The sequence below is a fragment of the Bos grunniens genome, chromosome 12 (genome assembly GCF_055505025.1).
Source record: "Bos grunniens cultivar Pamir isolate PY7600 chromosome 12, Bosgru_T2T1.0, whole genome shotgun sequence".
NCBI classification, from domain to species: domain Eukaryota; kingdom Metazoa; phylum Chordata; class Mammalia; order Artiodactyla; family Bovidae; genus Bos; species Bos grunniens.
In genome coordinates, this window is record NC_141176.1 from 29476520 (window position 1) to 29498802 (window position 22283).

General features: G+C 39.1%; 1 protein-coding gene across 5 annotated transcripts in view; it reads right to left on the reverse strand.

Annotated features, from left to right (window-relative positions):
• Nucleotides 1-21774, reverse strand: part of RXFP2 (relaxin family peptide receptor 2) — a 61395-nt gene extending 39621 nt beyond the window's left edge. For all 5 annotated transcript variants that reach the window (XR_015138119.1, XM_086329517.1, XM_086329515.1 and 2 more), the window contains exons 1-5: nt 21561-21774; nt 7294-7440; nt 4715-4792; nt 1571-1676; nt 691-762 (exon numbers count right to left, since the gene is read on the reverse strand). Coding sequence is in view for 4 of the 5 variants with exons in the window: in XM_086329517.1 (XP_086185643.1) it covers nt 691-762; nt 1571-1676; nt 4715-4792; nt 7294-7440; nt 21561-21603 (446 nt within the window). In the remaining variant the exon portion in view is untranslated. The remainder of the gene's footprint in view (nt 1-690; nt 763-1570; nt 1677-4714; nt 4793-7293; nt 7441-21560) is intronic.
• Nucleotides 21775-22283: the final 509 nt, after the last annotated feature.

A 22283-nucleotide genomic window follows, 5' to 3' on the forward strand; every position in this document is an offset into this window, starting at 1 on the left:
ATTGTTTTCTTTCCTCAAATATGGGCTCCCCTGGTGGCTCAGCTGGTAAAGAATCCGCCTGCAATGCAGGAGACCTGAGTTCAGTCCCTGGGTTGGGAAGATCCCCTGGAGAAGGGAAAGACTACCCTCTCCAGTATTCTGGCCTGGAGAATTCCATGCACTGTATAGTCCATGGGGTCACAAAGAGTTGGACACGACTGAGCGACTTTCACTCACTTCCTCAAATATATTAATTTCACTGATTTGACCAAGATCATGTTTTTGCTCTTTTTTATCCTGGTAGATAGTCTAGACCCCATCATGATGCATTTTAAATGATGTGATAGTTCCTGTCTCTGCCACCACTCTCCCAGGTTAAAAAGCACATCTAGTATCTCTGAATCTACAATGTCATTTTCCAAATGCTCTGAAGTAAGAGTGTGGAGTTGTGTAAACTGAGATGCTTAATCGCAACTCCAATTTAACTCTCTAAAACAAAGGTTAAATAAAATCAATTGTTAGTTTAAATTATGAAATGGAAAGAAAGCATACTTTTCAATGCTTTAATGTCTAACCTTAATTACATTTAGAAAAATAACCTTAATGATAAAGGTAATTAACTTTATATTTCATTTTATTCTCAGATTAAAAACATCTTAAACAAAACATCTCATAGATTTTCTCATAAAAACACTATTAAAAGCTACTTACATCTTTTTAAGTTCTGTGTATTTGATGAAAACTTTATCTGAAAGACTGTGAATATTGTTTTTCTTAAGAGACCTAAAACAACATGTAAAGAAGACTTTATTATGGAATTTATGACTAACCAATCTCTTTTCTAGAAGTTACATGCTTGAGAATATTTTATCATGCTCCATTTTACTTCACACACATTTGAAAATGCCCATAATAAATGAAAACTTTCACATGAGAATGAAAAGTCCATAAAGCAAAATTAAAGCAGCCTGCAAATATTTGACCACATTAGCCAGCTAGTATAATAGACTGGAACATCTATGGTGATTTAACTTTTTCTTCTGTAGACAATTTAACAAAACACAGCAAGCACATCCAAAAAACAACAAAAATCCTAACCAATTCACATGTGCCCAAATTATGATATATTTGCAAACAACTTCCTGAGGCTCTCCAAATATCTATGCAGAGTTAAAAAAAAACCTCCATGATTGATTATGCCATAGTTATCTTCATGCATCTTCTACACCTTTAAAGTCTGGGACAAATTACTACTATCTAAAACAAGATAGAACATGTAAGGTGCTCTTCCTTTTCCCCCCAATTTTTATTTTCACTTGAATAGTACTGGCATATTAGTAATAATACATAAATTGGAAAGTAATTGGAAATAAGAATTCCAGAAGTTTGTGAGTTAAAGATAACCCGGATAGTCCAACATACAGTGTTTAAAACACTTTTTCCCAGGAGAGGAAGCATGCAGAATTCTCTGATGGCTGATGGTTTTCTATTATTTTGCGAATACACAAGTAGCATAAGACAGAACAAAGATTAGACTGTATGGTTTTCATATGAGGTCAGGAGCAAATATCAAGATTTGAATGCTACTCACAGTAATGTCACATTGCTAGAAACCATTGGCACAGACTTCAAACCAGCATTTACACATTCCAACTCAGTTCCTTTGCACACACAGCGTTGTGGGTACTGATCTAAAACTAGGGGGCAAAAAGAGCAATGATTCAATAAGAAAAAATACTTATCTTTAGTTATGACTTTATCTCTGGTAACTGACATTGTTCTTTTTCCATTGAATGTATAACAGTCACATTTTGTTAAATGAACTTATTCAGGCCCCAAATAAAAGCAAACAAGAAATCTCTTCTAATTGAATATAGACTCATGTGGTATTCATTTCAGTTCTAGCTTCCAGTGGTCATTTTAGAGGCATTTAACAAGAGATTAGAAAGAAATCACAAACACGTTTAAATAGTGTTTTAAAAAGTATATAGTGAAGCAAGATTAAGCTCTTCTCAATGAAAACTGTGAGTGTGACTGACTAAATATTTAATGGGTATAACTAAGTCAATTTCACTTAATTGAATGGCACAGAAAGGCTGCTCAATACATGCTGTTGGTTAAAGCTAAATTCAACTATTTCCCTCCTTTCAAACTTCTCTTAGAGCTGTGATGAGTTAGATGCAGATTCTGCCATAGCCACCATTGTGTCTTACTAAAACCAACCAACTCAGATACCCTATTATTCTGGTTCTTAGTTTTCCATTACTATGAAGTTAAAGTGGTAGGTCAAAGTGGTAGAGAAGCTATAAAGCGGAGAAAACCAAAGCTCCATCTATCTGAAGCATTCAGAGGGAAGAAAAATGATTTAGGATTGACTCCAAAGGAGGAAGTTATTAATATAATGGCATATTATAATTATTAAGATTTTTAATGATATATTAATAATATATAATCATCATCATGTAATTCTATTCATTATTATATATAATTACTAATTATGTTAATTATTTTTTAAATTATGTTAATTATTAAAATAACAGCATGTGAAAAATCTATGGAGAAACCTGGCCAAGTGAGTCAACAGAACAATCACCATGTGTGCGTGTTTGTGTGTGTGTGAGAGAGAGAGAAAAGAGAGAGGAGAGAGAGTCTTGGGGAATGAGATTTATGGGGCATATGATGGTACTTGGCTGTGACGGAGCTAAAAAAAGTGAGTTATTTTCAATTTTTTATATTTATTATTGATTTAACTCTGACTATAAGTCCTTTCTGATTGCTCTGCTTCCTCTAGATCACTTTTATTCAAACTTTATTTTTAAAATCAATTTCACTGACTTTTAATATACCCAACAAACTTTTATCGAGTACCTGCTTAATTCAAAAGACACGTTCTAGTGCACAAACTTTTAGAAAATATTCTGTGTTGCTCATAGGCTGATGCTAATGATCTCAACTTCTCAAAGATGACTTCAGAATGTTTACTTCAATGTTTAACTGACATTGAAGTAGTTACATTACTAGATTACGTTACTAGGGTTGGGAATTCTTTATTTACCAATAGAAGAACTGCGTGTAGTCGAAGCTGGGCCAATTGACTAAACCAGAAATGTGAGCGTAACTCCCTCACCCTCAGGTCAGTCACACCTCAACCTCTGGATTCTTCTTATGAAATGCCTCTTGCTGCCCTCCCTACCTCACTCCTCCCAGAGGTGTTTTCTGGGCTCAGATTCTTAGTGTTAGTCTGGAGCACTGCAAGAAATGTAATGCTCAGTGTCTCCTTCACCAAGCTTCCTCCTCAACCCTGGCAAGATTGACATTTGGGTCAGGTCATTCTGTTGTGGGTGCTGTCCTTCACATTGTAAAAGGTTCAGCAGTATCTTTGGCCTCCACTCACCAGAAGCCAGCAGTCACCCACCCCTCTCCTAAGTGACAACACAGAATGTACCCGACGTTGCCAAATGTTCTCTAGGGGCATACGTGTCTCAAGCTGAGAACACTGTTCTAACTCATTCTTTATAATTCTGGTGCAAGAATCATTGGTCCATACACTTCTTGTCATGTGGTTCCTCTTCTTCATTAAATGGAAATAAGCTCACGACTTTGGTGGTTGCCCACTGTGGACAGCAATGGCCTCCACAATGGTGTGTGTACAAGATGACCCGCCGTGGCTCAGGAAGAAGACGCTAGAGTTTTCATATATTTATTTTTCATTTTTTGTAATTTACTCTTTTTTGATTTCTAATTTTATGTATGATATATTTGAATATAGTAAACTATATACTAAGTGGTAGCTATGACCTAATATTATAAAGTATATAATAATGTAAAAATTAATGTATGTACTTTATACATGTATATTATGTATACATACTAATGTGTGTATGTAACTATATATACACTATAATTATCTATCCATTTATATATTGTGTGTAATATATAGTATATAATATAATCTGTGTATGTATATAGAGATAATTCTACCATAGGACAGAGGCCAAACTCTGAACTGTGCACCCAGAGCCCCCTGCAGGTTGGTCCCACCCTCTAGGTCCACCTCCTGCTCCTACATCTTACACTCTGTGAACCGATGTGAAAGGCATCGGGAAGCAGGCTCTGAACTTCCTACCCCGCTGCTTTGCAGGTCATGCTCCGCTGCTCATTCTGTTACCTCTTACTCTTCCCTCCATCCAAGGACCTCTGAGTCCATCTCAGTGTCACCTTGTCTGTGGATCTTTCACCCTCCCTGGCACAGACATCATTTCTCCCAAAGGGCTTCCATACCCACTTGTGCAAACATTCTTCCTTCAGTTCAGCACTAATATTGTATCACTCCTGCTTCTGTAAGGAACTGTCTCTACTTTGGAACCGTGTGAGGTATTTGAAGATTGGGGCCACACTTTAGCTATCCTTGCCCTCTCAGTGTCTAACAGAGGGGCTGAAAAAAGTTGGTGATTGAAGGGAGTAAGACCTTCATTACTTGTCACAAGTATTCAGTACCTATGCATTTGTGCAGTCACAGGCTAATATACAGAAGAAGCATGAATAGAGCATGTTGTTTTCCTTTTTCTCTCTTTTCAGTCCCACGAACAGATAATAGACCAGTTGACCACTGAAACACATTGAACTGAAATTGGGATTCTTAAGGGAATGAATGACACTACCCAGGTAAATCCATGCACCACAAATCATGTTGCTCGCAAAGCTGATACTGAATCTTCGAACCAATACCACTTACAGCACTCCTGTGTTAATGCCACATTATTAGCATTTCCATGGACTGTGCCAAATATAGTCGCCCATCCACTAGTGTCTCCTGTGAAACACACGGTGATGAACATGTGTCAGTTATTCTATAAATAAAATATCAAGTTACAAACCAAAAATATAAAAATTTGATCATGAAATCAACTTAAAGTTTTAAGTAATAGAAAGATAACGACAATGGTAAGGAAGAAAAAGCAGGCAAACATCTCGAGTTTTGTCTGTTTCTGCAATTACAAATATTTTAAATATATGATGATTATTTTCCATATGTGTATCCACCTTGAAAAATATCATCGATTTCTAATGCTGACATTTTAAATGTTTGATCTTAATTTTGAGATCCTCAGAAGAAAACATAATCTGTATATGTGTATGTAGATACCTACTTGATACATGTAATGAATTCTGATAAAATTCATGTCCTTTGACTTTTTTAATAAGGCAAAAATGAAGTTCCTTTTAATAAAGTTTGTCTAGTCCTGATGAGAAAAATATTTTCTCAATTTGTCAGATGATATGATCTGCTTATTTGCCAGGTTTCCTTCTCTTTTTTAGCAATGAAAACATATTCTTTTTAAAAAAGAAGGCTTGATTTTTGAAATATGATTATCTTAGCATTAGCATAAGCTATTAGAGGCAATAAAACATACAATATGATGCGGGATCCTAAAGTTTATATAAATAGAAAAGTAAATTTAAATAGTTGCCCACAGGTCCCTTTACTGTTCTGCTTTTTTTTTTTTTTGGTTTCGCTGTGTGGCTTATGGGACCTCAGTTCCCTGACCAGGGACTGAACCAAAGTCACAGCAGTGAAAGCCTGAAATTCTAACCACTTGACCACAGGGAACTCCTTCCATAGGTACCTTTTTGCAGATCCCTGCAAATTTTAGTTTATTTTTATTTCTTATTAATATTCCCAACAGTTTTTATAATTATTCTATTGGTGTCTTTACATGAATTACTTAATTTGCATTTGGAAAACTTGCATGAGGCAGACAACATGCATGGTCTGAGATTCCCAAGCAGTTGAAGAGGAGAGAGCAAAAACGTGAGTGACTTGCCCTTGGCACCCAGAGAGCTGCTCCACTCAAGAGCACTGACTGTCCTTGCCTGTTCTAGGCTCTGGTGACACCAAAGCAAGTAAGATGCCTGTAAGAACCCTTCGCAAGGTGTTTCTGTCTAGTGAGAGAAGTACGGTGGGAAGACGAGGCCGTCTTTAGTACCATCATCCAGGCACACCATCTGCTGCGATAGCAGCAGAGAGAAAGGGTGCTTGTCCTAGACAGTGGTACAGCCTCAGGGCGGGAGGCATGGCCGGGAAGCCAAGCTTCTCAGGTGAGGATGGGACGCCTGAACTCTGTCCTACAGGCTGAGGAGGAGTGACGCACAGCTGGTGAAGGCAGAGTGCCGGGAGTGTGCACGAGTCCCCAGGGGCGTGAGAGCAGATTCTAGAGCCAGACACCAGGCACTCCTGGACTCTGCTGTCACCCCTGCTTGCTAGCTGGGGCGTTCCAAGGAGGGGCAGTTTGGTGTGGTAGAAAACACACACGATTCTTCCAGATTCAGGACACCTGGTTCCTAGGGTCTACTCTACAACTAACTAGACATGTCGACCTCTCAGGACATCAGTTTCTCCACGGGCAAAATGCACAGGTTAGATGAGAAGACATATACAGTCCTGATACACACACCTAAAGTGGCCTGGGAGACCTTTCTGGTCTGGCCTCTCTTACCTCTTTACCCTCTTTATCCTGTTCGCTCCGCCCATCTCAGTCTGGCTTTCACTTCCCACAAACACAGCTATCTTATTTCATTCAGCCTCTGGGCCTTCCATTTGCTGTCTCCTTTGCCTGTAACTCTGTTCCTCCAGAATATTTCATGGTTTTCCTCTTCTTTCATTTCATTCGCAAATGTTATCATCTCAGCGAGGGGTTTTGTGGCTATGTCTTTAAAGTAGCCTTTCCTCCAAGTCACTTCCTCTCCCACTATCCTGATCTGCATACCTCATGGGGCTTACTACTCTCTTAAATTATTTATTTAAGTACAAGTTTGCCCACATCCTTGTTCACACGGTCTCTGTGAACCCCGCAAGGGTGAGGCGCCTGTCTCCCCTGAGCCTGTCATGTCCTGCTGACTTGGGGAGGACGCAGTGGACACGATATAGGTCTACTGAATAATTTACTTCTCTAGGAAGATCTATTCACACTTTATAGATATTCTTGCAGCTGAACCCAATTTCCAAGCCAGAAGGAAGTGGTCATCGTTTAAGCCATTTAAAACTAAAATATGGGTATCTGAGTAGGATTTAAAATAGTTTTATTTTGTTTTTTATCATACTGTGTTTCTGATTCAAGCCACCTCTAACTAGGAAGATGCAGGTAATTATCACAAATCCATTGGAGAGGAGTTGTTTAGTCGTGTCACAATAGGAGTCCCTACAGAATACCAAATCACCTCTTCCAGTTCATCACTGTTAGCGTTCGATCCACACACAGTTCTGGGGAGTTCACAAGGGGGTGTGTCCGTATGGAGCTGAGCAAGTGGACTCACCACAGTTCTCCTCGTCAGCTCCGTTCCCACAGTCCTCCACGCCGTCACAGTGAAAAGCACGAGGCAAACACTGGGAGAGATTCCCACAGGGAAAATATCCTTTTGGGCACAAAGGAGTGATTGTACTGCCTTCAGTCAGTGCACAATCTGTATGAAAGAGGGGACAGGAATCTTAAGTAATGAGAAGAAATTGTTGATATGGCCAAACTCTTTTCATATTATCCTGTTTAATTTTCCCAAAGCTCTATGAGTTGAGTTTTCTGGCGTTACTCTTAGTTTACAGTTTCTCTGAGTAATGTTCTTAATTATAACATTTAAAATAATCACCGTCATACCAAACATTAACTCTACCAAGAATGGAATCAAGGCTCGTTATGAATCTGCTTCAGGAAAGCAAGAGTAAACAAAGTCAAAGCGACTGTCCTACTTGTGTATGTAATCAAAGACTTGTTCACTCCCTGGAAACAGGAAAGCAAAACCATGAGCTAACAGGATCAAACAGATGGATTTATTTACTCATTAATCCTTTATAAGAAGGATTTGAGGTGACATAATGAAAATACACATGCAGAAGGAAAGATGAAGTGTAAATGAGAGAGAAATTCAGGACCACGTTGGAATAAGGAGAGATAATACTATGTAATAACAGGTAACACTCATTGGGCTTACTGTGTACTGGGTAGTTTGCACAGTGGGTAATCTCAGCTATAAGCTATGACCAACCTAGACAGCATATTAAAAAGCAGAGACATTACTTTACCAACAAAGGTCTGTGTAGTCAAGGCTATGGTTTTTCCAGTAGTCATGTATGGGTATAAGAATTGGACTATAAAGAAAGCTGAGCACCGAAGAATTGATGCTTTTGAACTGTGGTGCTGGAGAAGACTCTTGAGAGTCACTTAAACTGCAAGGAGATCCAACCAGTCCATCCTAAAGGAAATCAGTCCTGAATATTCATTGGAAGGACTGATGCTGAAGCTGAAACTCCAATACTTTGGCCACCTGAGGCAAAGAACTGATGCACTGGAAAAGACCCTGATGCTGGGAAAGATTGAAGGTGGGAGGAGAAGGGGACGACAGAGGATGAGATGGTTGGATGGCATCACCAACACGGTGGACATGAGTTTGAGTAGGCTCTGGGAGTTGGTGATGGACAAGGAAGCCTGGCATGCTGCAGTTCATGGGGTCGCAAAGAGTTGGACATGACTGAGCAACTGAACTGGGCTCCGAAATCACTGCAGATGGTGATTGCAGCCATGAAATTAAAAGACGCTTGCTCCTTGGAAGGAAAGTTATGACCAACCTAGACAGCATATTAAAAAGCAGAGACATCACTTTGCCAACAAAGGTCCATCTAGTCAAGGCTATGGTTTTCGCAGTAGTCATGTATGGATGTGAGAGTTGGACTATAAAGAAAGCTGAGCACAGAAGAATTGATGCTTTTGAACTGTGGTCTTGGAGAAGACTCTTGAGAGTTTCAGGGTTAGGGAAGCAAAATGCAAAATCATACAGATTGATCTGAATCATCTCTCTGACCCCAGAGGCCCATTTTTAACCATCATGCTAGGGAGAATCAGGAATCTGAATTTCAAGGAGCATAAGTCCTCTATGAGGATGATCTAAAAGTCTTCTCCTTGTGCAGGCAACATAAAAGAAAATGAATGAGAGCTGAATAACTGCTAGATTGAATGAGAAAGTGCAGAAAGGAAACATAATTAATATTTGGAAAGTTACTATATCTGTAGATAAGATGACCAAAGAGATTCCAGAAACATAGATGTGAGAGCCATTCTCTCAAGTTTTAAAGAATATTTTCCAGAAAATAAAGATATGTGGGGTTTTTTTTTGCAAATATCTAATAAAAATTTAGGAGTCATTTTTTTTTTTTTAAGAGAGTAGAGGTTAGATAGAAATAGGAGAGGGGGATTAAGAGGTGCAAACTTCCAGTTGCAAAACAAATGAGTCAAAGGTATAAAATGTACAATGTAGGGGAAAAAAGTGCAAGATGAAACTTCAAATAAATTGATTTAAGGAGAGTGCATTCTCAGGCAGGGCTATAGTTCATTATGACTAATTGAAGGGAACAAGGGATGTTGGCAAAGTTTTCCTAATCATGCCCATGAAGGTTGGCGTCATGGCTAGGAATTTCCCTGGGTTGGGGGTCCAGTGCTTTTTGCTTCCCTGGTGGCTCAGACAGTAAAAAATCTGCCTACAAACCAGAAGACCAGGGTTTGATCCCCGAGTCAGGAAGATCCCATGAAGAAGGGAATGGCTACCCACTCCAATATTCTTGCCTGGAGAATTCCATGGACAGAGCAGCCTGGCAGGCTACAGTCCATGGTGTTGCCAAGAGTCAGACACAACTGAGAGACTTTAACTTTCACACTTTATGGTGCCTTTTAATACAGCAGAGGACTAGACAATCTAACCTTTGGGGAGCATCATCTACTGTGTACTGCTAGTTTCCTAATTATTTCACTTAATCCTAACACATTTGTGTTGTTGGTATTACTGTCTCCATGTGAAGATGAGGAATGTGGACTTGCCAGGTGGCCCAGCATTAAAGAATCTGCCTGCCAATGCAGGGAATGTGGCTTCGATCCCTGGGTCAGGAAGATCCCATGGAGAAGTAAATGGCAACCCACTCCACTATTCTTGCCTGGGGAATCCCATGGTTAAAGGAGCCTGGTGGGTTACAGTCCATGGGATTGCAAAGAGTCAAACAGGACTTAGCGACTAAACAACAATAACAAAAATAATGAATGGCTGCTGAGCATATGAAGGACACTTCTACTCTGGTCTTTGGGAAAATGCCCTGTGAGCTCTGAGTCCTCCCAGCCCACGCTGCTTTGTGATGAAGTGTTCTCCCGCCAGAGTGTTCACTCTCCTAAAGTCAGTCATGCCTGCTGACCCTCCTTGTTTAACGAATCACGCCATTTGTAAATGGGCAGGAGTTTGATACAGACACTAAAGCTAGGTCTGAGTTATACTACATGTCAAGCTTTTAGTGATATTGATAGACAGCATGAGTAGATTATTGGATATTCTGAGCTTTAGTCCTGACGACCCTGATGACCCTGCAAACACATAAAGGACCAGCATCCGGTCTTTCATGGGGACACTGAGATGTGGCGATGCTCACTCTCCTATGGAACCCGCTGCATCCACGAGGCCTTCCCTCAGTGGGGAGCGTGGCCCTTGGATTCTTTTCTCCCCACTGGGTTTTTGTTTTTACAAAAGCAGAACATATTTTCTCTGCCTTTTCTGTAGTGATCGATGAATGATTTACTGTGAGCAACTGGGCATAAGACCAGTCAGGTCTGACTATTTTAGGAAAACTCTCTGCTGTGAGGCTCTGGAGGTTGGCTTGTTAAGCCTATTCATACACGGAAAGGATTTCATAGATTAAAAAATCAATGAAAGGTCATAGATTTTTAAATCTCTTAACTGCTTTCTTACAAAGATTTCTACAGAGGGCAGGTTTATAAAAACTAGTCCTCCTGTGCTTGGAACATGCATAAAAGTGAAAGTGTTAGTCACTTCAGTCATGTCTGACTTTGGGACCCCATGAACTGTAGCCTGTCAAGTTCCTCTGTCCATGGAAATCTCCAGGCAAGAATCCTAGAATGGGTTGCCATGTCCTCCTCCAGGGGTTCTTCCCAACCCAGGGATCGAACCTGGGTCTCCTACCATGGCAGGCGGTTTCTTTACCACTGTGCCACCTGGGAAGCCCTGGAATATGAATGAGTAAGAGTCAATATTTCTTAGTGAAGCAGCTTTAAGATTAAGATAGTAACTCACAGTTAGAAATAAATTTTGCATCACATCAAAATTTGGCATACAAATACACACGCATACACACACACAGAAAACAAAATTTCTTCAAATATTACTTACCTTTTACTATGGTGGATGAACTCTGATCATTACCATTCTATCTCATTCACTTAAAAAGGCATCACAAGTCACTAAGTTGATCTCATGAGGCACCAATGGGATGTGAATCACTATTTTAAAATATTCATTAGTAATGAAGTACTCTGGAGACCATCAGATCCAGATTACAACTCTCTCTGCCACTCCCTAGCTATGTGACTTTGAACAAGCTGTAAACTCTAGTTTTCTCATATTTAAAACTGGGTTAATGATAATATCCCAGGAAGCAGACCAGCTAGTGCTTATGAAGTGCTGGAGAATGCCTGGCCCATGGAAGACCCTTGGTTAATGTTCAGTTCAGGTCAGTTCAGTCACTCAGTCGTGTCCGATTCTTTGCAACCCCATGAATCGCAGCACGCCAGGCCTCCCTGTCCATCACCAACTCCCGGAGTTCACCCAGACTCATGTCCATCGAGTCAGTGATGCCATCCAGCCATCTCATCCTCTGTCGTCCCCTTCTCCTCCTGCCCCCAATCCCTCCCAGCATCAGAGTCTTTTCCAATGAGTCAACTCTTCACATGAGGTGGCCAAAGTACTGGAGTTTCAGCTGCAGCATCAGTCCTTCCAAAAAACACCCAGGACTGATCTCCTTTAGAATGGACTGATTGGATCTCCTTGTAGTCCAAGGGACTCTCAAGAGTCTTCTCCAACACCACAGTTTGCTGGCAATTGCAATGCAAGGTGAAAAGCATAAAACTTTGATGGAACCTTGCTGGGCCTTACCATTGCATGATCTTTTTATACAACTTCTATGAGAGAAATAACAGGACTATAATAAAGCTTCTCCTACTGCTTCATGTTATTATTTTAAAAGTCATGTGACATACATGGTTTCTGTTTTAAGTAACCTCAACCTCTTGAAAGCTGAAGGGGGATTGTAAATGATTAGGCAACAGAAATATCCTTGCAATTTTCTAATAATATCTTTTTATTGATCTAGAAGAGGTGATTAAGGACTCGGTTTTAAAGACAGTTTTGAAATAGACAGCTGAGGCTGTGTAGGATATTCTGAAGGCAGAACACTGTCTTCTCTCATGGGGTTTATTATGAAGATAACCTTGAGTTCCCCGAGGGCTGGCCCCATTAAATGTCAATCCTACAGATGCAGACTCATTCCGAGTGAGACAAACAATCCAGGGTCAAAGACAGGAAGGATCAAGGTTGTTTCCTTTTCCTTGGGGAAAAAAATAGGCTACATTCACCAAGTATGGGTGAAGGAAGGGGAGGGGAAAGACTGACCATGTAAAAACAGAACCTTACCAACTGTATTTCTAAAAATTCCCATTTTTCACCCCAGAATGGAATCTTCCTGAAAACAGCATAACAATAAAAATTGTATGTGGAAGAGAAATAAAATCTATTCCCTACCTACCCCCTTGCCCTCTGTATCATGAATCTTTATTATCTAACCTAGTGCCTGTACTTAGTTGGTGCTCATTAATTTTTTAAATGAATTAATGGGTCATTTAGGAATAAAAGAAGGGTTGAAGGAGGAACCCCTTTAAAATGTGAAATTTCCAAAGTTGCAGACTAATGTTTTGATTCTGATGACAAAATATTGTTTAGTCTTCAAAGTGCTTATCATTTATCATTCTATCATTATACAATTTAGAAAATGATTAAGAGTCCTTGCTATAGTTGGCATGTACTGAAAAAGAGCCAATACCGGTCTGTAGACAGCATATCATGCTGTCTATTCTTCCTGCCATCTGTGCAAGTGGAGATAGTTTTTATTGAAACTCGGGGATTATAAAAATGGAGGATGCCTACATAAAAGTTGTGTCAATAGCTTTTAAATGGGACCCCTGCCAAACGTGCAGCTGAGGGGAGAATCTCTCTGTAATAGTCTTCCTCTCTTCTCTTCTGGTCAATATTCTAGACATGTCTGTGCAAAGGGATTCTGAAATGACTCCTTGATAGCTTTTTGAAGCCAACTGGACTGCTGCCTAAGGACATACTTTACTGCTTGCTCACCCCTTCCTTGAGGGGGAAAAACAGATGAGAATGATCTTTGAGGTACTCAGTTTGACTTGATGGGGATGAGCGAGTCCCTCTCTGCTTTCTTGGATTCTCTGCCAACGCTCATCCTGCATGCTGTGGAAGGAAGTCCTTATCCTCTCAGCCTGGTGTTCTGGCTGAGGCTCTTTCCACGTCTCCACCAGGGACGGGGGACGCCACCCACAGGAAGCCCAGGGGATCTTGGCCCATGAGGCCATTTCTCCACTCCTCGTGGAATTCAGATGGAGATGAGGCCTCTGCTGTTGACTCTAAAGAGACAGTTACTGCATCACGGGAAGGAGCATTCATTTAACATCTAGAAAACGTCAGCTGAGTGCCTACAATGTGCTCTGTCCACAAGGCAGACACAACACTGCCCATCCCCACCTGGAGCTCAGGTGGCAGGATCTCCAAGGGGAGCAGCAATGCCACTCAGCGAAGCAAAGGTGAATCCAGCCCAGTACCTGAGATCACCTTCGGGAGCCCCCCCCCCGACCTCTGTGAAGAGTCTGAGCTCCACTAACACCCCACCTTTTCAGGGCACAGGATTTATTATTTGTTTGAAGGAAACTAGTAAAATCTTCTCTTAAAAAAAAAAAAAAAAGCCGTGATGTTAAGGTGAAAGTCACTCAGTCATGTCCAACTCTGTGATCCCAAGGACTGTACGAACCATGGAATGCCTCAGGCCAGAACACTGGAGTGGGTAGCCTTTCCCTTCACCAGCGGATCTTCCAGACCCAGGGATTGAACCCAGATTTCCCGCATTGCGGGCAGATTCTTTACCCGCTGAGCCACAAGGGAAGTCTATGTTAAGGTGAGTGGCGGTTGTTTTCTAAACTTAGAAATCTTATCCTTTTACTCCACTGTTGGGTCCTCCCAGCCCTGACAATATTGTGAGGCCCTATCAGTGAATATGGGCTTCCCAGGTGGTACTAGTGGTAAAGAACCTGCCTGCCAATACGGCAGACATAAGAGACATAAGATATGCGGGTTCACTCCCTGGGTCAGGAAGATCCCCTGGAGGACAGCATAGCAACCCACTCCAGTATTCTTGCCTGGAGAATCCTATGGACAGAGAACCCTGGTGAGCTACAGTCCATGGGGTCACAAAGTTGGACACGACTGAAGGAAAATTTGGCACGCACACATCAGTGAGTGTGCAGAACTCAGATCCAATTTTATGCACACACTGACTCCACCTTCTTCCCATTTCAAAGACTCTGGCCTTAACTGAGTTTCTCTAAGTCCCCAGTTTCTGTTCTTTTCTCCTGAGACAAACTGACCACCTCCAACTGGTGAATGTTCTTCATGATCCTACTCACAGATTTTCTGCAGAAACTATCACCCCAGCTCCCTCCTCAGGTTATTGTCTGAAGTTTGGACAAATTTGGGGAAACGATGTCTGCTAAGTCACTTCAGTCGTGTCTGACTCTGTGCGACCCCATAGACAGCAGCCCACCAGGTTCCCCCATCCCTGGGATTCTCCAGGAAAGAACACTGGTTGCCATTTCCTTCTCCAAAAACAATGTCTAACTATATGGAATAGAGTATTGGTTCAATATGTGTTGATCTAAATTGGGAAAAAAAAAAGAGAATTCTAAATTGCCAACATTATCCTTACAAGGGATGGATCTCCACCCCATGTCCCCCTGGGCTGGGTGCTTTTATGTGGGTGGCGCAATGAACACCATGGCTCTTGATGGGCTCTAAGGTATATAAAGGCACAAGAAAGACTTCTTTTCAACAGATCTCTTCTACTGATCAGTTCACTGCTTAAACTTCATTTTGAGGGATGCATCCTTTTAGGTTCGTATCTGGTCTTTTACTATTTAAATCCACATCTTGTTCTGTAAGAGACTGACTTCTTCCTAAAACCTGTCCGTGTAAAATGAACTTAAGAGAATGAACACTGTGATGGGTGAATGGAAGAAGAATGTGGAAAGGGTTATTATGAAGGAGATGGGGTGAAATTTGATGGAAACTTGGCATGGGAGATGTGGAGAGGAGAAAAGATGATACCTTTTTCCTTTCACCTCTCTCTTCTAACCCTCTCTGATTTGTTGGCTGCTCTGTCTTGAGGGACTTTCACGGGCTATTCTTCTTGGTGGTAACTGTCTCAAATTGTGTCACTCCAACTTACATACTGACCTGTGTCCTAGACTGCTGCGTACAACCGGGCAGGATGAACCTCGCACAAGTGCGGGGCTCCATTCACACAGCTGCTACTGCTGAGCTGTGTAGGAGCCACAGGGTCCAAGCCTGAGGCCCTGGATGATGCGCCCTTTATGTTGCACAAAGGTTGATGGGCTCCCTTCCTGCCCTCAGACAAAGCTCCCATCTGTGTCTTATATTCCACTTCATCTCCTCTTCTCAGCATCTCTTAGCATTATCTCTTTTCTCTCCTGTATTTTCAATATCCCTGTCTCTCCACTGGCTTTTCCATTAACACTAATCTTACTCAATCACCTCTTAACCTTCAAAACAAACAAATCAACCAACCAACCAACTAACTGAGCAAGCAAGCAACCAACCAATCAACTAAACAACTCCCAGTCCTACTGGAGCTGAGACACTCCTCCCTTCAAAGTGAAATTTCCCAGAAAAATCATATTAGCCAATGTTTCCAGTTCCTTACCACCCTTTCTTTTCTCAGTTCACAGCATCAGCCTTCGCTGTGCTGCTCCACTGAAATTTTTCCCACTGGAATCACTAATGTCCTCTTTATTTCTAAACACCATAGATATTTGATAGTCTTCATTTTGCTTAATTCTTGCCAGCGTTTGACCCAGCCAGCCACAGTCACCAGGTTGAAGCCTTTCTTCCTTGGCTTTGTGATGTCTCACTGTCCTGGCTTACTTCCTTCTTCTCCACACTCTCTCATGGTCCTCCTCTAGTCCCATCCCATCTCCTTAATGTGTTGGCTCCTTTTTCTTCATCAATATCCTGAATGTCACCAATATGCATTAGGTCAGAATCAAGTCAGTTAAAGAATTTAGAGGGACCTGTGAAGAGTTACTAATATTTTAGTTTGTCAAACAAGAACATTAAAAAAAACCCTAAATTATGATTATTAGAATGGTTATTATAAGAAAAACAGTATTTTATTGTTAAAAATCTGAGAGAATATATGCACAGAAGAAAAGACAGTCCCTTGAAAGGAATACATTTAGCTTTACAAAAGACTAACTTATTTTTGCTCATGGATGGGTGAAACTTTCATTCCTGACAGCAGTGGACTGGAACACAGTGTTTGGAACTATGTGTGAGAAAACTGAATCTGGCAATGCAAGCAGAATTCTTTGCTGAGGTTAGCCCCTCGGTTCTATAACTCACAAATGTTTTCTGCCACTGTGTCACTTGTCTTTAACTTTGCTTACAACAGAGGCTCCAGAGAGGAAATGATCAGATCCTGACTTTAAAATAACTATGCAAGCTAAAAATAGAAGGCAACTTACTTGATTTATTAAGGATATTTATAAAAATCCATAGCATATAATATACCTAATGGGAAATTTTTGGAGATGTTCACTTGGAGGTTGAGAACAGGGCAGTGATATCCACTGTTACTGCATCTTCTCAGGACTATACTGGGGACTTTCCTGGTGGTCCAGTGGCTAACTCTCCGAGCTCCCAATGTAGGGGGCCCAGGTTCAATCCCTGGTCCAGGAACTCAATCCCACATGCTATGAGTTCTCATACTACAGCTAAAAATCCCTCAAGTCACAACTAAGACCTGGTATAGCCAAATAAATAAACACTTTGTGTGTGTGTGTGTGGGGGGGGCTGGGGGTGGTCTGCACTGGAGGACTTAGCAAATGTAGTAAAGCAAGGTGAGCAAATCAATGATATACATGCTGGAAAAAATAAAATTGTCACTATTCACAAATGATATCAGTGTGAACATTAACAAATTCAAACTAATACATTATTAGCATTATAGAGTTTATGAAGGGTTTCTGTTGAGTCAATTTAATATCTCTATATCAATTACAAACAATTGAAAAATGAAGTATTTTTAAAAATGCCTTTTACAATAGCATCAACAGTGTTTACTATAGCATCAAATCTAAGAAAAATTTGCAAGACATTTGTGCAAAGTATGTAAAGTTATTGATAGCTATTAAGGACCTAAATAAATAGAGTTAATTCTTCTCTCAAATTGATATATAGGTTCAAAGCAATTTCAGTAAGAATCCAGGAGTGTGGATTGGTATGTATATGTGTGTAGAAATGGATAAGCTGTTTCTCCAACACATATGGGGACAAAAAAGGACAGGAAAAGCCAGCTGTGTCTTGAAGAAGGAAGATGAGTTGAGAGAACTGGTTACCTGTATATCAGGACTTAGGATTAATGATACAATAATTCTGAGAGTTTAATAATTGCACGAATGTCCGACCAAGGCTCAGAGGTTGTCTGGGACGCAGAAGGTCTAAGACTGCAGAGGATGAGGGCTGTAACTGGCACACAGGTTGGCTCACCCCTAAATCTAGCATCCACGCCACTCCTGTCCTAAGCCCTTCCACTGGTGCAGCACTTCATGATTCCAAACCTCTGTTGTGTATGCCCTCCGTGTCCAGTCTCTGATTAAAGCAACACCAGAAGAATTAAAAACTACCTTCTTTTCTGAGCTTTGGGTTAAGATGATCTATTGTGAGCAAATCCCAACTACGCTCCCCACCACACTCACTTTTCCGAAGACACAAGGGCCGACTGACAACTCTGCTTTTTCACTGAAAAATTTAGTTTATTGAAGAGAGAATCTCCACAGAAGGTGACCAGAGAAAAGGCTGCTGCTGTGAGAGGAGCTAAGCTCTGTAAGAGCAGTTAGATCCGGCTTCCAGGCTGGCTTGAGGAAGCAGCTGGACACAGCCGGTCAGCAGAAGCTGGGACCTGCATGAAGCCACCTGCTGGGGTACAGCCCCTAACAATGCGTGGGGGATAAGTTACCTCTGCTGACCACCCAAGGCTGTGACTTTAATACTGGCCAGGAAGGAAATCAGCGGTGGTATCTCTGCAAACTGGGCATGAGATTCGGAACTTGATCACCCACAAGGCAAAGTCCCTGAGATTCTCATATAAACTACGGCTCAGAACTGAACACTCCAATGAACTATGTTGATGCAATTCTGAGATCGCTCATAGGGAGAAATGAGCAGGAGGAAAATCCCTCCAACGTCATGAAAATGTCCAGGCCTTCAAAAAAGAGAAAATTCATGCCTAGGGAATTGGGAGATAGAATATCTTCCCCTTATCAAGCACATATTCTATTCACACAGAACTTGCCTGAGGCGGGGAAAAAATTAAAGTGATATGCCACTGATGAGAACATTTATTGCAAACTTATTTTTTTCTATGCTACTGAAGATCTAGAATTATAGGGATGAGGGATGGATGCATGTGAATGAAGCATTTAAAAATGCTTCTGCTAATTCCACTATGAATTCTTTTTTTTCCCCACTATGATTTCATGTGTAAATTTTCCACTATTTTTTCTGATTTCTTATTTTCCACTATTATTTCTTATGATTTCTTATTTATCATCATATAACTGTGTACACAAAAACTATCCTTAATTAATTGAATTTTATTCACAATGTCTTAGGATGAAATGTGCCATTTTTCAATATCAGCTTACTGGAAAGCAACATCCCAATTTTTGTCTTTAAAATTCAGGTGACAGCCAATTTTGTCACTTCAAGTGAGAATCCTTAAAACTCTTTTATTACACTGGGTCATATTCATTCACGGTAAGATGAACAAATGAATAACATCTGTTGGGAGATGTATTTTAGGTAGTGCCTTTAGAGATATCTCCAATGACCTTCCCTTCTGGGTTTCTGCTATTTTTCCTCTTCCCTCACAGTGGGCTCCATTCAGCCCTGAAGCAGGTGAATTTTCATTAGCAGTGCTGCTTCAGCCTCTCAGTATGACTGGCCCACAGTATAACTGATTTTCACAGCTATTGGCAGCATGGATGTAATTGTGTGAAATTAAGATTTAGTTCATAAACCTTTTCTCAAGACACAGTCTCAGCCCTTTTCTCAAGGGCTGAACTGACAGGATTTAGAAAGGACAGGGTTGAGATTTGAATTGGTCCATTAGGGGGCAGTCAAATACTGTTCTCCTCAAAGCTCTAGCTCTGCTTTTGATGACTGCGTTTTTTCAAGGTTACAAATTATTTAAATAAGTAGCAACTGGTAGTTATCAAGTAGCATTCTCAGTACTTCATGCTTTCAATTTCCCAGCCCATGTTTTTAGTTTGTAATATTGCTCATAATTAGCCCATAAAATTTTTATGGGGAAGGAGTTTGAAGCTGGTTAACAATACAAGTAAATGAACTGATGATAAAATACATGAAGAAAGTGATGATCAGATCTGTTATCTTGACTGATTAACTAATGTTGGTAGCTTAAGATAGCCATATCATTCATTCTTTTTTAAATAAAAATTTAAAAAGCAATTTTTACTCCTATAATTCTAAATGACTTTCCTTTGTTTATTAGAAACAACTTTATTGCTTTAATTGTGTAATTTTAACTGCTTTAACTAACAATTATAATTTTATCATGGAAAAGAAAAAGATTTTGCTGATATATATACCAAATTATTTTTATAAGCAGGAGTAAGATATCAAAGCATTAACATATCTAACTTTGAAAGTAAATGATTTTAAATATAAAGGGTTTAAAAGTAATATAAAATTAGAAAATATAAATTTCCAGAGAATTATAATTAATAAATATTTATTAGATTGGTACTATGGATTTTAAATATGGCATTTACTTAGAAATAAAAAAAATCATCTGCTTAAATTTTTCCTTCTTTTTTAAAGAACAGCATTACATTGTGGTAAATCTTAAAAACATTACTTTGGTAATAGATAAAGATTTTGCTTTTCCAAAGCAAATCAATTTAGATGCATTACTATAAGCAAGTATTTTAGTAAAATTGGTTAACCATAGTTACATATCTGTACATTAAAGAATTTTTAAGGGCATAGATAACCTTTATGACATGTGTTGAATACAAGAACCTATTTTAAACTGTCTATTCTTAAAGATTATAAAAAGTTGAAATTACAAATGTGCATAGAGCATTAACTTCTGAAGGAAGAAGACCTTAAATCAAGTAGACTCCTTTCTACAACTGTATTTCATGCAAAATGAGTTCATATAATGTTTCTCCTTAGATAACACTTAAGTTTTCATGTAAGAAAGATTAAAATATGACAAAACTCATGCTACATGTATTAAAATATTTTAAAATAATTTGAAAAAAGTTTTAGTATTCCAAATTCAAGCTAAAATTTGAATATTAAAAATATTTTATCTGTAGATATTCTTAAATAACTGCTCGTAAATACTGCAGTTTATTTCAATATTTAAAATATGCAGTTGAATTCATTTAATAAAATAAAAAAAATTTAAACCTAAAACAAATTTCTCAGAAAAGAAATACAATTTCAAATTTTAACTTCATTCTCAGAGGTTTATTAAAAGTTTCTAAGAAAGTCTATGAATCTAAAAACATCCTTAATAAGACTAATAATAAACCCACATGCCTTGGGTATGATGAATAGATTATTTACTTAGAGGTGCACAAGCTCACAGCAAAACAAGTCTATATTTTTCTTTAAAACCAGGTAAAGATTAAATTTCATTTTTTTTTCTCAGCTATACAATAAAAATGCCACCAACTTGAAAGTGAGCAGTCTGGCTAAAATGAAAATGTTTAAAAATTAAAAACAGAAAGAATTATCTTATGGTAGCTTTGGTTCATTTAAATTATTGTCTTTTATCTAAATTTGCTCTTAGGGAGAAATATTGATTTTAGATTTGTCTTTGGTTTTGCAGTTTCCAGTTTAATTATGTTAATAATGAAATATACCAATATATTATTAAATATAGCAATATTTAATTATGTTAATAATGAAATATAGCAATAATGAAATATAACAACTATATAAAATTTATGAACAGATTTCAACAGGTTGAAATTTCATAAGGCAAAATTTTAACTTATTAACGTGTCGTACATTTTTTCAAATACTAAAAAAATTTCTCCATTATCATTGATTTCTTCATCATCGTTTTTTTAAGCTATCTTGTCTACAATTTTAACCACATTTAAAAGGCAAGTTTCCACGAAAAATCTGTTGCATCTAGAAACTGCTAGGATGAGACTACAAGCAACTAGTGACAATGACAATGCAAACTGGAGGTCTGCTCATCAAACATTGCAATGAGTGTATTATAAATATGATAGAACTAAGTAGAAATATTCTGTTCTTTTGGAATTGCACTCATTTAAGTGAGAAAGCAGCAGCCTTACCTTTGACATCCATCAGAACGATGAAATGAAGTAGAAGGAACATTGCAATCAATCTGCGGCTGAAGAGACACTTAATACCAGAAACGTAACAATGGGTTCACAGCAACTGAGTTATTAGATGTATGCTCCTTATACCTCAGAAGGAGTTCTGATATACTGACTTCGGTGCCTCCCCTGTGTCTGAGCATGCTCACAGCTAGAACTTTACTGGCACGAGAGGAGACGGTCTTTGTCACTATGCAGCCTATCTTTTTCATTCTTTTTTTTTTTGGTTTCATTTTATTTCAAATCTACAGTTGTGTTCTTGATCATTAATTCATTATAGTACGTACAGAGAGACATACATAAAACTCTGGTATTATAAAAAACGTTAAAAAAAAATCACTCTAAAAAAGTTTCCCATTAAAGCATGTAGCACAATTTGCTCCTAATTTAGTATATGTGCTGCCAAAGCGAACACAGATTTGCTCTTAATTTAAATCCAATAGTATATAGAAGTTCTCCAATAGGGAGGGAAATAGATTTACACTGAATAGGTGACGAAACTCTTTGCAAACATATTTTTCATTCAATAAACAACTAACAAAAAGCTACTCACTGGCAAATATACAAAGAATACCTGCTTCCATTCATATGCACTTAAATGTTTTCAAATGGCATACAGAAAGATAGTAATAACTAAGATATATGGCCCTGTGTTTAATACTTACTAACTGTAAGACA